Source organism: Mercenaria mercenaria, chromosome 10 (genome assembly GCF_021730395.1).
Source record: "Mercenaria mercenaria strain notata chromosome 10, MADL_Memer_1, whole genome shotgun sequence".
NCBI lineage: Eukaryota > Metazoa > Mollusca > Bivalvia > Venerida > Veneridae > Mercenaria > Mercenaria mercenaria.
This window is the reverse complement of record NC_069370.1, coordinates 30,526,838-30,541,534: the sequence shown is the minus strand read 5'-3', so window position 1 is coordinate 30,541,534 and position 14,697 is coordinate 30,526,838. Positions and strand designations below refer to the sequence as shown.

The following is a 14,697-nucleotide window of genomic DNA, read 5'->3' as shown; positions in this document are numbered from 1 at the left end:
GTCATGTACATGCATAATCTACATATTGGTCTCTATTCACATACCTAGTTTTATGAACCTAGCTTGAATACCATTTTAGTAATTGCAGGATTCAGACTTGTGGACAGATGGAAGGCATTCCTATAATCCCCTCTAGTGCTCCACTGGTATGGGACTAAAAATGCCATATACTAGCTTGGTGTAAAAGTGAGGGACAATCATAAACTAGTTAATAAGAAACCTGCGAGTATCAAATGCCTTGTCACAAAAGGCAAAATTTCCGTAAAAAAACACTCAAAGCAATATTTACATGATTACACTAAAATATGTTTTACTATCTAAGGACCTGCACATTCTCCCTCCCATTTTTTCATAGCTGGAGAGGTTGGGGTGGAGGGGGGCACAAAAACTTATATTTCGGCTGACATAAATGGTAATGCATTAAATGGGAAATTAAACGAAAGGTGTACAACTAAACTTTAGGATTACTTTATTTTGAATCGTGTTTGCTAAAATTACATGCTCAAAATAAAAGCAAACAAGAGACATGACATTTTAAGATATTCCGCATACACATTTCATTTTTAGCATTTGTTTCCTCTCTGAAAAAGAAATGTAAACAAAAGGATGTATAGTTCTCGTTCTTTTCGTTGAACATGTGTGGACTGTACCATGGAGCAGGTAACAACTGAATGGATGTACATGCATATTACAGAAAAAAAATTTCTGATTGCAACATAATGCAGATAAGTAACTGACCATTCAAACTGATACCCTGAAATATACTTTAAATATACTTTAAATTTGAAAGCTGCATAACAAGCTATTTTTTTCTTACGGTTATCCCAAATTTCCACCATCAAAATAAATTGGCTAATGGAGCTCAAATTTGACTTTGTTGACACAGTTTCTAAAAAGTAATGTAATTTACCCTCTAAACCTGGGAGATGGAGAGGGGAGAGGGATATCTGTTCCCTGTTTAAACTGACATGTCTGCTGAAACAAAATATCACATATGACTTTTTCCTATTTTTGTATAATAATTAATAAAACATTCAACAACTTTAACTTATTTTAACATGCTCAGAACATGGTCAGAAAAACATCTCACTGGTTACATCTGAGTTAATTATCAGCTTAATATCCTTGTCAGCATAATTTTATAATAAGGCAAGGTCTAGTGTTTCATGTTTTTAGCACTATAGAAGCCTTTGCTCTGAAGGTTCGATCCCTTGAATTCAAAACCTTAACTTACTAAGACTGAAAACAAACAGAACAAGAGCTGTCTCCATAGGATGACACATGCCCCCGATGGCACTTTGAATGAATAGTTATGGCTGATGTTAGAGTTTAGGACCTTTGACCTACGGACCTGGGTCTTGCGCGCGACACGTTGTCTTACTGTGCCACACATTCATGCGTAGTTATTTTAAAATCCATGCATGAATGACAAAGATATGGACCGGACACGCCCATCATTGCAGTATCACGAAATATGACCTTTAACGTCTAAGTGTGACCTTGACTTTTGAGCTACGGACCTGGGTCTTGCGCGCGACACGTCGTCTTACTGTGGTACACATTCATGCCCAATAATTTTAAAATCCATGCATGAATGACAAAGTGAGGACCGGACACGCCCATCAATGCACTATCATAAAATATGACCTTTAACGTCTAAGTGTGACCTTGAGCTTTGAGCTACAGACCTGGGTCTTGCGCGCGACAGGCCGTCTTACTGTGCCACACATTTATGCATAATTACTTGAAAATCCATCCATGGATGACAAAGATATGGACCGGACACGCCTATCAATGCACTATCATGAAAAATGACCTTTAACGTCTAAGTGTGACCTTGACCTTTGAGCTACAGACCTGGGTCTTGCGCGCGACACATCGTCTTACTGTGGTACACATTCATGCCAAGTTATTTGAAAATCTATCTATGGATGACAAAGATATGGACCGGACATGAAAATTGCGGACAGACCGACAGACGGTTCAAAAACTATATGCCTCCCTTCGGGGGCATAAAAATAAAGACAAGTTTTTTTTCTTTCTTTCCGGAAGTGACAGAATAAGTAAAAGTATTTCGTTTCCATCTGAAGTTATTTTTTTAACAAGACTCATTTTAATTTCACCCAGATTGGCAAGAAACAAGAACCAAGCATAAACATTTGTCTGAATCTATAAGATCCATTTCTGATATCTAAGGATTGTCTCTATGAACACCAGTAAGTCAGTGGTAAAGTAAAACTGAAATGTAAAAACACACTTATATATACAAAGTGATAGGAACTGGACAAAACAGTCAGACTACAGGATGATATTGCACCTAAATTTTGTGAATGAATTATCTTTGGTATTTTGTTAACAATTTAAAACAAATAAAATAAAAGTCACCTAACTGTGTTGATGACTATATATAGGGATATAACATGAATATGGGACAAAGTTTGGTTTTATAATGAACAAAGCCTGTCATTCTGAACAGAAAACGCCTGTCATTCTGAACAGAAAAAAAAGAATTTAATTTTGGCAATAATAGTTATTTACATTTCAATAAACTGTAAAAAGTTAACAGAATATATCACACTCTGCTTTTTAAATTTTGACATCAAATAACAGATATATACCAGTATATCATATACAGAGATTATCCAATAGAAGTTATTATCTGCATGTAACAGAATGTGTCTTCCATTACGCTGATGTTTAAATCTTAACAAGTATTTTAACATAAGGCGATGTATTGTTAAATTTTCAATACTACTACAACTACAACTTATCATTATTAGAGATTGTTTTTTCACAAAAAAACATATGTCTCCCACCAAACAATCATGCAAGGGTAAGGCAGTGGTTCCCATTCTTTTCATACACCAGTTATCGTCAAAGAACCACAATGTATCTATGTGTATAATATAACTGAAATCTATAAACAAGAAGCTGCTCAACTGACTTTGGCAGGCCAGGATGTCAAATATCTACCTTCATATGGTTCACGATAAGAAGTACTTTTGAAGTCTTTTTTAATCAAGGTGCCCCCTTAAAAGAATTCAAATTTGAACAAATCCTAGAGGTAAAATTTTTGTTAATATCAAAATAAATAGTTCCTGAGAAGGACTTAAGTTTTTTTCTACTTTAAGCTCAGGTGGTCCCTCACTGGGATCATGTGGAACTATATATATACCTTGAGACAGGTTCATGCAAAGATACTAGAGACATACATGTAGTTTGTACTTACAAATATTTTCAGAGATGTTTTAGTTTAAATACTGAAGACTGACAACAGACCATCCGCCTATACTAATTATGATCTGAGAAGCTAAATATCATACACTACCATCAAAAATACTGTATGGTACCTTTCGTTATGATGAGCTTTATAAAGTCAACATCAGATCCTATTTCATACATTATAATTATGTAATTATAATAAATATTATATAACTTTTCCAAGTATGTTTATATTACATGCAATATCACAACCTGCTTCTAGTGTTTTCCACTATAAAACAGACATGTACAAAACAAGCAATGAAGTATGTGAAAGACCATACAAGACTTCAGCCATCCTCAATGTGTTTTGTTTTTCCCTTAGCACAATGTGTGAAGCCACTTCCTACTGAACAAATGGGATAATAGTATCTTAACTTTGTGTTTTCATTTTTCTTTTCAACACATATAGAAACATTTCCTGCCAGAAATACTGGACAGTGTCTTAACTGTGTATTTTCCTTTTAAAATTTTGGGAACTGCTTCATGTCAAAAGGACAGGACAGACCAACAGTATCTTAGTGGATGTTTTAGACCTTAAAATTTTGTTGCATGGATAATTTTGTATCAAGAGAAAATGGATTAGAATTATACTGAAGTAAAAGGCAACTTCATAGAATTTGAAAAGATGAAGTTTTAGTGTTATAGTGACAGATTTCTGACACAAATTCTAGTTAGGTTTAAATATGGCGTTTGCTTTAGCTCAGATATGCAACAGTATATACACATCTCAGAAGCTGGATTTCTTTGGCTAGCCTGCATGATTTCTTTCGTAAACTGGTGGATAAATTAATGTCCAATGACAGATTGCATTCTTAACTGGGTGTTTTCCTTTTCCATTTTAACATTTACAGAAACACTTTCTGCAAGTAAGACAGGCAAGTCACTTAACTGCAAGTTTTCCTTTTCTCTGTACCGGATGTTTTCCGCCCTTGCCACATATGAGCCGCACCATGAGAAAACCAACATAGTGCATTTGCGACCAGCATGGATTCAGACCAGCCTGCACATCTGCTAAAAGTTTTTCTAACTACAATAGGCTTTGAAAGCAAACAGCATATATCCCGACCAGACTGCGCGGATGTGCAGGCTGGTCTGGATCCATCCTGGTCGCAAATGCACTATGTTGGTTTTCTCATGGTGTGGCTCATATGTGTAAAAACTTCCTGTCTATTGACAGGAAAAATCTTGTCTATGTAATACTTTTTCCATTTCAACATGTGTGGAAACACTCCCTGTGTATATGTTTCTTTTTATCATTTAACATTTGTGCAAATACTTCATGACTGTTTTTCGATCCCTTTCAACATTTAGGGAAACAACAACTTCAACAGTACTTTAAATGTCGTCTTTTTACATGTATGAAAACAATTGATACCATTATAAAACACTTATAATCTGTAAAAACTCTTGCTACAAGTTTATTTTTCTATAATTAGAAATTTTACTTAGCAGTAAAAGTTTCTGTTCTTGTATGTTTGTAACAGCAAATACAGTTTTAATCTTGCCTATCTTGGTCAGATAAAAGTGGCAGATTAACAATTGTAATAAAAGTTTAAACACTTAAAATTTTTAAGGCAATATCTGATATATTCAATATATACAAGTCTTTTGATAATACTTAAGTGTTGGAATGCTTAATAAATAGCATAACTATATAAAACAAAATGGATATAAGAACAAATTAAAGAATATAATAGTCATCACATTTGAACAGCTGTATTTTATAACTTAAAGTTAAAAGTTTCTTTTTTCACAGATAGGGTTGATAATCTGAGTATCTTTATGTACTCACAGTATGCTAAAAATGTATATATGACACTTGGAATTAAAAACCGGTATTTTAAATATACATGTATAAGTTAAAAACTATGCGTAATGTTAATTTTGGTATGATTTTCAAAAGCAAATCTGAGATATACATATTTGTCTCTTACTTTTCTGTGATATATTTTTTGAAACTTCATACATAATAAGTGAAAACACAAAGCAACTCTTTTAACTTTAGGGATACCCTTGTTTTTACATAAAAAGCTGCAAGTCACTAAAAAGCATCAACCAAACATACTGCACCTTAACAACTTCAGACTATATATATGAGCCGTGCCATGAGAAAACCAACATAGTGGGTGTGCGACCAGCATGGATCCAGACCATCCTGCGCATCTGCGCAGTCTGGTCAGGATCCATGCTGTTCGCTAACAGTTTCTTCAATTCCAATAGGCTTTAAAAGCAAACAGCATGGAGCCTGACCAGACTGCGCGGATGCGCAGGCTGGTCTGGATCCATGCTGGTCGCAAACCCACTATGTTGATTTTCTCATGGCACGGCTCATATGATATCAGAGAAAATAAAGTAAAATACAAATAAAAAATGTAAATGTCAGTATATACAAAGTAACATTTATATGATGCAGTTGTGCCACTGTAAATACTGAATATCTTGTTTATGTCAGAAAAAAAACCCAGTATTTGTATTCAATGGTAAGAAATGAATGGAACAATTCACTAACAAAAACAAAACTAAGTCCTGCAAGCAATACAAAGTATTAAGGCAGTGTCATACTTTTCTTGAACTCATTGTTAAGTTAATGCAAAAAGGCACCTAGTGATGATAATTAAAGATTGTAAGTTACGGTACCTTTTTGCATAATCAAAACAACTAAAATTAAACATGGAAAGAAAATTTCTGTTTTTACAGTACATGTGTTACTGAAGTATATTTCATGAATGTGATTGTGCATATGGTATTATGATTACGGCAAATACTTTATAGTTTAATCAAGATTCCATTTTGAAAGTAAAGAGTGTTTTATTCCCAAAATGTTTGTTTCCCAAAAGCATGACTTATGAAAATATTAGATGACTAGCTGACCAAAAATACAATGGCATTACATGTAATCTGCAGTGAAAAAATGAAAAATCATTCAAAAATTGTTTGTATATCCTACAATGCTCCATGTAAACACCGCCCAGTGATAGTCGGAAATCGACGGTTGGGTGAAAGATGTAGATGTAAACACTTTATACACTTTTGCTGGAGTGCAAGTTAAACATAAAATGTTATATGATTTATACAAAGCTTTTGATCATGTATGGCAAAAATAACAAGAGGGTCATGATGACCCTGGATCGCTCACCTGAGTAATATGAGCTACATGTTTCAAATGTAAAACTGATGCTAAAATATTAAGAAAGTAGGTCAGTAGGTCACATTCATGGTCATTGAAAGTTAGTTTTAAGATCCGTGTGCAAAACTGGATATGTAATTCAAATTTCAAGGCTGTATCTTAAGAAACAAGAAAGTAGGTCAGTAGGTCAAGGTCAAATGATCCCTAATTACTTGGGTTCATCTGGTAATTATAATTAAACAGCCTAGGAAATATGATCAGATAATTTTTGAAGTATTTTTTCCTATATAACTCATATAAAAACTAAGTGACCCTCAGGCGGGGCCTCTTTTCACCCCGGGGGCATAATCTGAATAATCTTGTTAGAGAGCCACTAGACAATGCTACATACTAAATATCAAAAGCCTAGGCCTTGAAGATTATTAAAAGTTTTTTCCTATGTTAGTCTATGTAAAACTTGGGACCCAAAGGGCAGGCCCTCTTTCAACCCCTGGGGTATAATTTGAACAATCTTGGCAGTGGACCACTAGGCAACGCAACATACCAAATATCAAAAGCCAAGGGCTTACAGTTCCAGACAAGAAGACTTATATAGGAAAATATTTTTTAAGTCTATGTAAAACTTGGGACCCCCGGGGCAGGGCCTCTTTTCACCCCAGGGGCATAATTTGAACAATCTTGTTACAAGACCACAAGGCAATGCTACATATAAAACATCAAAGGATAGGTCTTGTGGTTTCAGACAAGAAGATTTTTAATTTTTTTTCCTATTTAAGTCTATGTATGGGCATGGTCTCTTTTCACCCCAGGGATATAATTTGAACAATTTTGGTAGAAGACCTCAAGGCAATGCTACATACCAAATATCAAAGGCCTATGTCTTACGGTTTCAGACAAGAAGATTTTTTAAGATTTTTCCTATATAAATCTATGTGAAACTTGGGACCCCTGGGGCGGGGCCTCTTTTCACCCCAGGGGCATTATTTGAACAATCTTTATAGAGGATCATTAGATGATATCACATGCCAAATACTGAGGCTCCACGCCTTGTGGTTTCGGACAAGAAGATTTTCAAAGTTTTCCCTATGTAAATATATGTAAACCATGTCACCCAAAGGGCGGGGCCATATTTGACCGTAGGGGGATAATTTGAACAATCTTAGTAGAGGACCACTAGATGATGCTACATACCAAATATAAAAGCCCTATGACCTGTGGTTTTGGACAAGAGGATTTTTAAAGTTTTTACTTTCGGTTGCCATGGAAACCAGAGTTCAGCATGGAATTCAATTCTTTGAACAATTTTGAAAGGGGGGCTCCCAAGGATCATTCCTGTGAAGTTTGTAATTCTGCCCAGTGGTTTTCAAGAAGAAGATTTTTTTATAAAATGTTGACGGACGCACGACGGATGACTGACGACGGACAATGAGCGGTCACAAAAGCTCACCATGAGCCTTTGGCTCAGGTGAGCTAATAAAAAAAATGCTTCAGTTTGATTCAACACAACATAGGTTGTCCAAAAATGGCAAACAATTTTATAATCAAGCAAAACTAGAGCTATCACTAAAGGTGATTAATATCCCCCAGACAGTTGTAAAATGTGCTTTTGACCTTCTAACTAGTGAACTTGGTCATGGAGTCTGACTGTTGAATTAAAGAGGTTACCATTGGTGTTAGTTTCATAACAAGCTGTCCAGAGCTGAAGAAGATATGGAGCAGACACAAGCTTACCGATCTTTGCCAAGTGTGTACTTGACCTTGGATATATTGACCTGGGTTGTGCACTCTGCATGTCATCTGGATGTGGTTAACAACTGATGTTACTTTTATGAAAATGATACCAGGGTTCTGAAGATATGAAGCTGACAAGAATATCAGGTAGTTGACCACCAAGTGTGACCTTGACCTTGAATAGTGATCTTGGTCATGTGCAATGCATGTCATCTTGATGTGGTAAAAAATTCATGCCAGTTTTATGAAAATGCATATAGTCTTTTTCAGGTAAATAAGTGATCCCAGTTTTATGCAAATCTTCCAAGCTGTTGGAAAGATGTGGAGCTGACAAAAATTTAAGATTGTTTATCTTTGACCTTTGTGTGTGACCTTAACATTGGACTTGGTGTCTGTTGTCATGTGCCCAACACATAGTCTTGATAAAGTACACAACTGGTCCTAAGATTATGAAAATGTTCCAAAAGGTTTCAACCATATGCAGCCGCTCACAAAGTTAACTATTTGACCTCTAGATCTAACCTTGACCTTGGACCTAGTGAGGTAAATAATTGGTCCTAATTTCATGAAAATCTTCCCAATTTAATATACATGAAGCACACACAAATTGCAGACAGACTGACAGACAGACTCCAATAAAGCCCCCCAAACACTTTGTGTCTGAGGGTATAATAAATATCAATCAGATGCATTGAAAATCATATCAAACAAGGCAGTCTGAAAGACAGCTAAATCCCCCGCCACTGCTATGGATAGTGAAAGGGTAAAACCTTTGATTTTAGCTGTGACCTTGACCTTGAACTGACATGGCTGACTCATGAATTCTGCACAACGTCTTGATGAGGTGATCATTTGACCAAAGTTTCATGGAAATCCTTCAAGGGGTTTAGGAGATACAGAGCTGAAACCTTTGACCTTCAATTGTGACCTTGACCTTCAGTTGACATGGCTGACTCATGAGTTCTTGATGAGGTGATCATTTGACCAAAGTTTGATGAAAATCCTTCAAGGGGTTAAGGAGATACAGAGTGGACACCAAATGGAAGGCTCAAACCTTCGACCCTTAGTTGTGACCTTGACCTTGAGCTGGCATGGTTGACTCATAATTTCTGCACATCGTTCTGATTAGGTTATCATTTGACCCAAGTTTTATAAAATTCCTTCAAGGGGTTTAGGAGATATAGAGCGGACATGAAATGGAAGGCTCAAACCTTTGACCTACAGTTGTGACCTTGACCTTGAGCCGACATGGCTGACTTATAAGTTCTGCACATCGCCTTGATGAGGTGATCGTTTGACCCAAGTTTGATGAAAATCCTTCAAGGCGTTTAGGAGATATAGAGCGGACATAAAATGGAAGGTTCAACCTTTGACCCTAAGTTGTGACCTTGACCTTGAGCCGGCATGACTGACTCATGGGTTCTGCACATCGTCTTGATGAGGTGATCGTTTGACCCAAGTTTTATAAAATTCCTTCAAGGGGTTTAAGAGATATAGAGTGGACACAAAATGGAAGGCTCAAACCTTTGACCTTGAGTTGTGACCTTGACCTTGAGCCGGCATGGCTGACTCATGGGTTCTGCACATCGTCTTGATGAGGTGATCATTTGACCCAAGTTTTATAAAATTCCTTCAAGGGGTTTAGGAGATATAGAGCGGTCACAAAATGGCAGGCTCAAACCTTTGACCTTGAGTTGTGACCTTGACCTTGAACCGACAAGGCTGTCTCATGGGTTCTGCACATCGTCTTGATGAGGTGATCATTTGACCCAAGTTTCATGAAAATCCTTCAAGGGGTTTAGGAGATATGGACCAGACACGATTTTGTTACGGACGGAAGGACGGACGGAAAGACGGACGGAAGGACGGACGCAGACCATTCCTATAATCCCTCCGCCACGGCGGGGGATTAACAAATACAATAAAAAGGACAGATAAACAACAAAAACCAACAATAAAATGTAAAACACTACTGTTCTATTAATTAAAACGCTGTTTTATCTACCTAACTACAAGCACACACTTCACAAAACAACAATAAATATTCTAATCTATACAAAATCAACAACATCGACATAATAGAAACAACTTAATATTGAAATAATTTAGCGAAGCAAAAATGTTCCTTTACCATAACATAACACTACGACTGTAGTTAGAAATCTATATTTTGCATAATCTTTATACATTTCTAGCAAATATTTCTCTTGATTTGTGCTTGAATTTTCAAATGTGCTAGTCAAATATAAGAAAATATCAACTGGAAACACTTCTGATGGTAATATCAAGTGCACCTGCTGCTAAATTGATGTAAGAAGTAAATCAGAGGTTCATCTTGAGTGTATGATCAATCTCTAATGGATGAGAATGATGGTTAACATTTTTGTATCATTTTTATCTGTGAGAAGTTGCACATCAGAAGTTATTACTGGAACTTGGGTAACAAATCTCAACTGAAAGTTTGATATAAGAAAAACTAATCATACTGCAGTCATTTATGATACTATCGACTAATTTTCAAGCTCTCTGTGATGGCGCAAAGTTTGTTTTTGACATTTTGTAAAAGGCAAATCTGTAATGAACAAGAAAATATTGGTAAAACCAATGAATGCTCCCCAAAACATGGTTACTGCATATTTAAAAGCACCTAAGTATGACCTCAGGGGGAAGGGTGCGGTCATGACTTTTGTTTAAATAAGGCTGTTATAATTGTTATTATCATTATTGTCGTTATTATTACTGTTATTATTATGTACAACACCACTGAATATGTCATTGTATAGAAATTGGCGTTTAATCAAATTATTCAGTTACAGTTTCTAAGCAGAATTCATCTGCTGAAGTTTCATTTAATTGTAAACAGTGGTTGCTAAGGAATACTCTGGACAAGAATAGTGGGACAGACTGACGAAGCACTGGATACATGATGCTTCTGCATTCGGGCAGCGTAAAAACTATTAACAATATTTTGATCTGAAAATAATTTATACAGTAATTATCTCACAAACAAAACTCACTCATGTACATAAACTAGCTAATCCTACAATTCCTATGAAAACTTGGAAACAAACCGAACATAAAAACAAATTAATTTTAACTGTTTATCTTTAACAAGATCCAAGAAGCTAACTATCTTTCAATGCACATTTTAAACAAGAGGACCATGATGGTCCTGAATCGCTCACCTCTTCCCACATGACCCAGTTTTGAGTATGACGTAGTTTTTTCTATTATTTGACATAGTGACTTAGTTTTGAACTTGACCTAGGTATTATCAAGATAAAAATTCTGACCAATTTTCATGAAGATCCATTGAAAAATATGGTCTCTAGAGAGGTAACAAGGTTTTTCTATTATTTGACCTATTGACCTAGTTTTCGAAGGTATGTGACCCTGTTTTGAACTTTACCTAGATATCATCAAGGTGAACATTCTCACTAATTTTCTCATGAAAAATATAGCCTCTAGAGAGGTCACAAGGTTTTTCTATTTTTATACCTACTGGCCTAGTTTTTGACTGCACGTGACCCGGTTTCGAAACTGACCTAGATATCATCAAGGTGAACACTCAGATCAATTTTCATGAAGATCCATTGAAAAATATGGCCTCTAGAGAGGTCACAAGGTTTTTTTTATTATTTGACCTACTGACCTAGTTTTTAAGGCACGTGACCCAGTTTCAAACTTGACCTAGATATCATCAAAGTTAACATTCTGACCAATTTTCATGAAGATCCATTCACAAGTATGGCCTCTAGAGAGGTCACAAGGTTTTTCTATTTTTAGACCTACTGACCTAGTTTTTGATCGCAGTTGACCCAGTTTCAAACTTGACCTAGATATCATCAAGATGAACATTCAGACCAACTTTCATACAGATCCCATGAAAAATATGGCCTCTAGAGAGGTCACAAGGTTTTTCTATTATTTGACCTACTGACCTAGTTTTTGAAGGCACGTGACCCACTTTCGAACTTGACCTAGATATCATCAAGCTGAACATTCTGACCAATTTTCATGAAGATCTCATGAAATATATGGCCTCTAGAGAGGTCACAAGGTTTTTCTATTTTTAGACCTACTGAACTAGTTTTTGACCGCACATGACCCAGTTTTGAACTTGACCTTGATATCATCAAGATGAACACTCAGACCAATTTTCATACAGATCCCATGAAAAATATGGCCTTTACAGAGGTCACAAGGTTTTTCTATTATTTGACCTACTGACCTAGTTTTTGATGGCACGTGACCCAGTTTCGAACTTGACCTAGATATCATCAAGGTGAACGTTCTGACCAATTTTCATGAAGATCTTGTGAAATATATGGCCTCTAGAGAGGTCACAAGGTTTTTCTATTTTTAGACCTACTGACCTAGTTTTTGAGGGCACGTGACCCAGTTTCGAACTTGACCTAGATATCATCAAGGTGAACATTCTGACCAACTTTCATAAAGATCTTCTGAAATATATGGCCTCTAGAGAGGTCACAAGGTTTTTCTATTTTTAGACCTACTGACCTAGTTTTTGAGGGCACGTGACCCAGTTTCGAACTTGACCTAGATATCATCAAGATGAACATTCTGACCAACTTTCATAAAGATCCCATGAAAAATGTGACCTCTAGAGTGGTCACAAGCAAAAGTTTACGGACGACGCACGCACGGACAGACGACGGACACCGCGCGATCACAAAAGCTCACCTTGTCACTTTGTGACAGGTGAGCTAAAAATGAAGTATCTTTTTTTGAAATTTAACCCATTTTCATTTTTCAAATACCAGAAATTCTGGCAGCACCAAATGCTTCAAGTGGTGATGTTTAAATTATACCTCTATGGAACAGAAACAATTGATTCTAATCTTTTTTATATAAAAGCTTTTTTCTAATTCCTTTTTTCAACACAATTTTTAACAAAACATCTCGAAATGATTCAATATTCATTTATTAATAATTCTTTTACTAGACCATTTTTTACTCTTAAAAAAATCAAGTAAATTATATCTGATTATATATTCGAGTGCTGCTATGGAAACACCAACAGAATGGCTTTGGGACCAGCAAGGATCCAGATCAATCACATCCATACTGTTAGTTTATCAATTTCAGCACTAACATGTAACTGGTATTAAGAGTCTGGATTCATTCTAGTCCCAAAGCCCTAACATTGGTTTTTACACAAGTGTGCTCATCTACAATTTCGCCTTACTTAGGCTAGCAACATTAGTTTTTACTGCCATATAAAAAGATCCATAACATTTAAATACTTTGGTATATAAAGGTGTTTAACATAATAATTCTACACATATCACCGGTGACATTGATGGCTTTTCAACCTACTGTCACCCTAATTCTTTAGTGAACTTTTAGAGGAAGACATATTGAATGTGACAGCACCTCGGCAGATACATTTCAGCTCGTCTACCAATGTTTCGTATCTGTATGATGATCGAATATCGGGAATATTTGTACGGCTCACATCGTTACCCAATACCCCCTCTTTTGTGTAGTTCAGTCCCAACCAATGCTGTTTAACCTGGAAAAATGTCCACAGTGTTTATAAATTATGAATTTTTGCAGTGGAATGCATCTTTTTTCATGAACATTCAAAGATAAATTCAAGAAAGACCGATTATAATTTTTTCATATGCTTGTACAGTTAGGTTTGATAATAAAAAGAATAAATATCACGTGAATTCTCTTTGCTCTCTGGACTTCACAGTCTTTGGCCTCATGTTATTTATCATTATTTTTGATAGTATTTCAGTCTAATCACTGTTGAGAACCAAAATTACCTTGGCAAGTCACTCACAACAGAATCGTTTCGATGAATAACAACTAAACAAGAGACATAAAAATATCTTCAAATTTTATTGCCTATATGTCTACGGTATTTTTCTTACAACTTACCAAAGATTAATTAACTAATTAACTTTACAAAAATGATCAACAGCACTTATCATGTTTCTCTTACAGCAAGCTATATATGCTGGAATTACTTTAAATTGGACTCCCCTCTTTAGGGTAAAACCTTCCAAATGGAACACTTGCCTTGGTCCTGAGTAAACTCCTCCTTTTGACAGTGACAATTTCTACAAGAAATTCATCAAAACTGAAAGCACCATTTGGAGCTACATGTAAGTCTGTTTGATTAATATTGATTAAAGTACACACACACACCACTGCTTGGTTCAGACTGGTCCTAGTGTATGCATACGGCTGTTAGGTTTACATGGGTTCCAGTGTATGCACACAGCTTACCAGTTTAGATGGGTTCCAGTGTATGCACACAGCTATCCAGTTTAGATGGGTTCCAGTGTATGCACACAGCTACCCAGTTTAGATGGGTTCCAGTGTATGCACACAGCTATCCAGTTTAGATGGGTTCCAGTGTATGCACACATCTATCCAGTTTAGATGGGTTCCAGTGTGTGCACGCAGCTATCTGGTTTAGAAGGATTCCAGTGTATGCTCACAGCTATTTGGTTTACATGGGTTCTAGTGTATGCACATGGCTGTTTGGTTTACACAGGTTCCAGTGTATGCACACAGCTGTTTGGTTGACATGGATTCCA

At 36.1% G+C, this 14,697-nt stretch overlaps 1 protein-coding gene across 1 annotated transcript in view; it reads right to left on the bottom strand.

The window, feature by feature from the left end:
• Window positions 1-452: 452 nt before the first annotated feature.
• Window positions 453-14,697, bottom strand: part of LOC123559535 (AMP deaminase 2-like) — a 130,537-nt gene continuing 116,292 nt past the window's right edge. Inside the window, 1 exon segment of the mRNA XM_053552600.1 lies at window positions 453-13,658. Within this exon segment, the coding sequence (XP_053408575.1) occupies window positions 13,470-13,658 (189 nt within the window). The 3' untranslated portion in view covers window positions 453-13,469.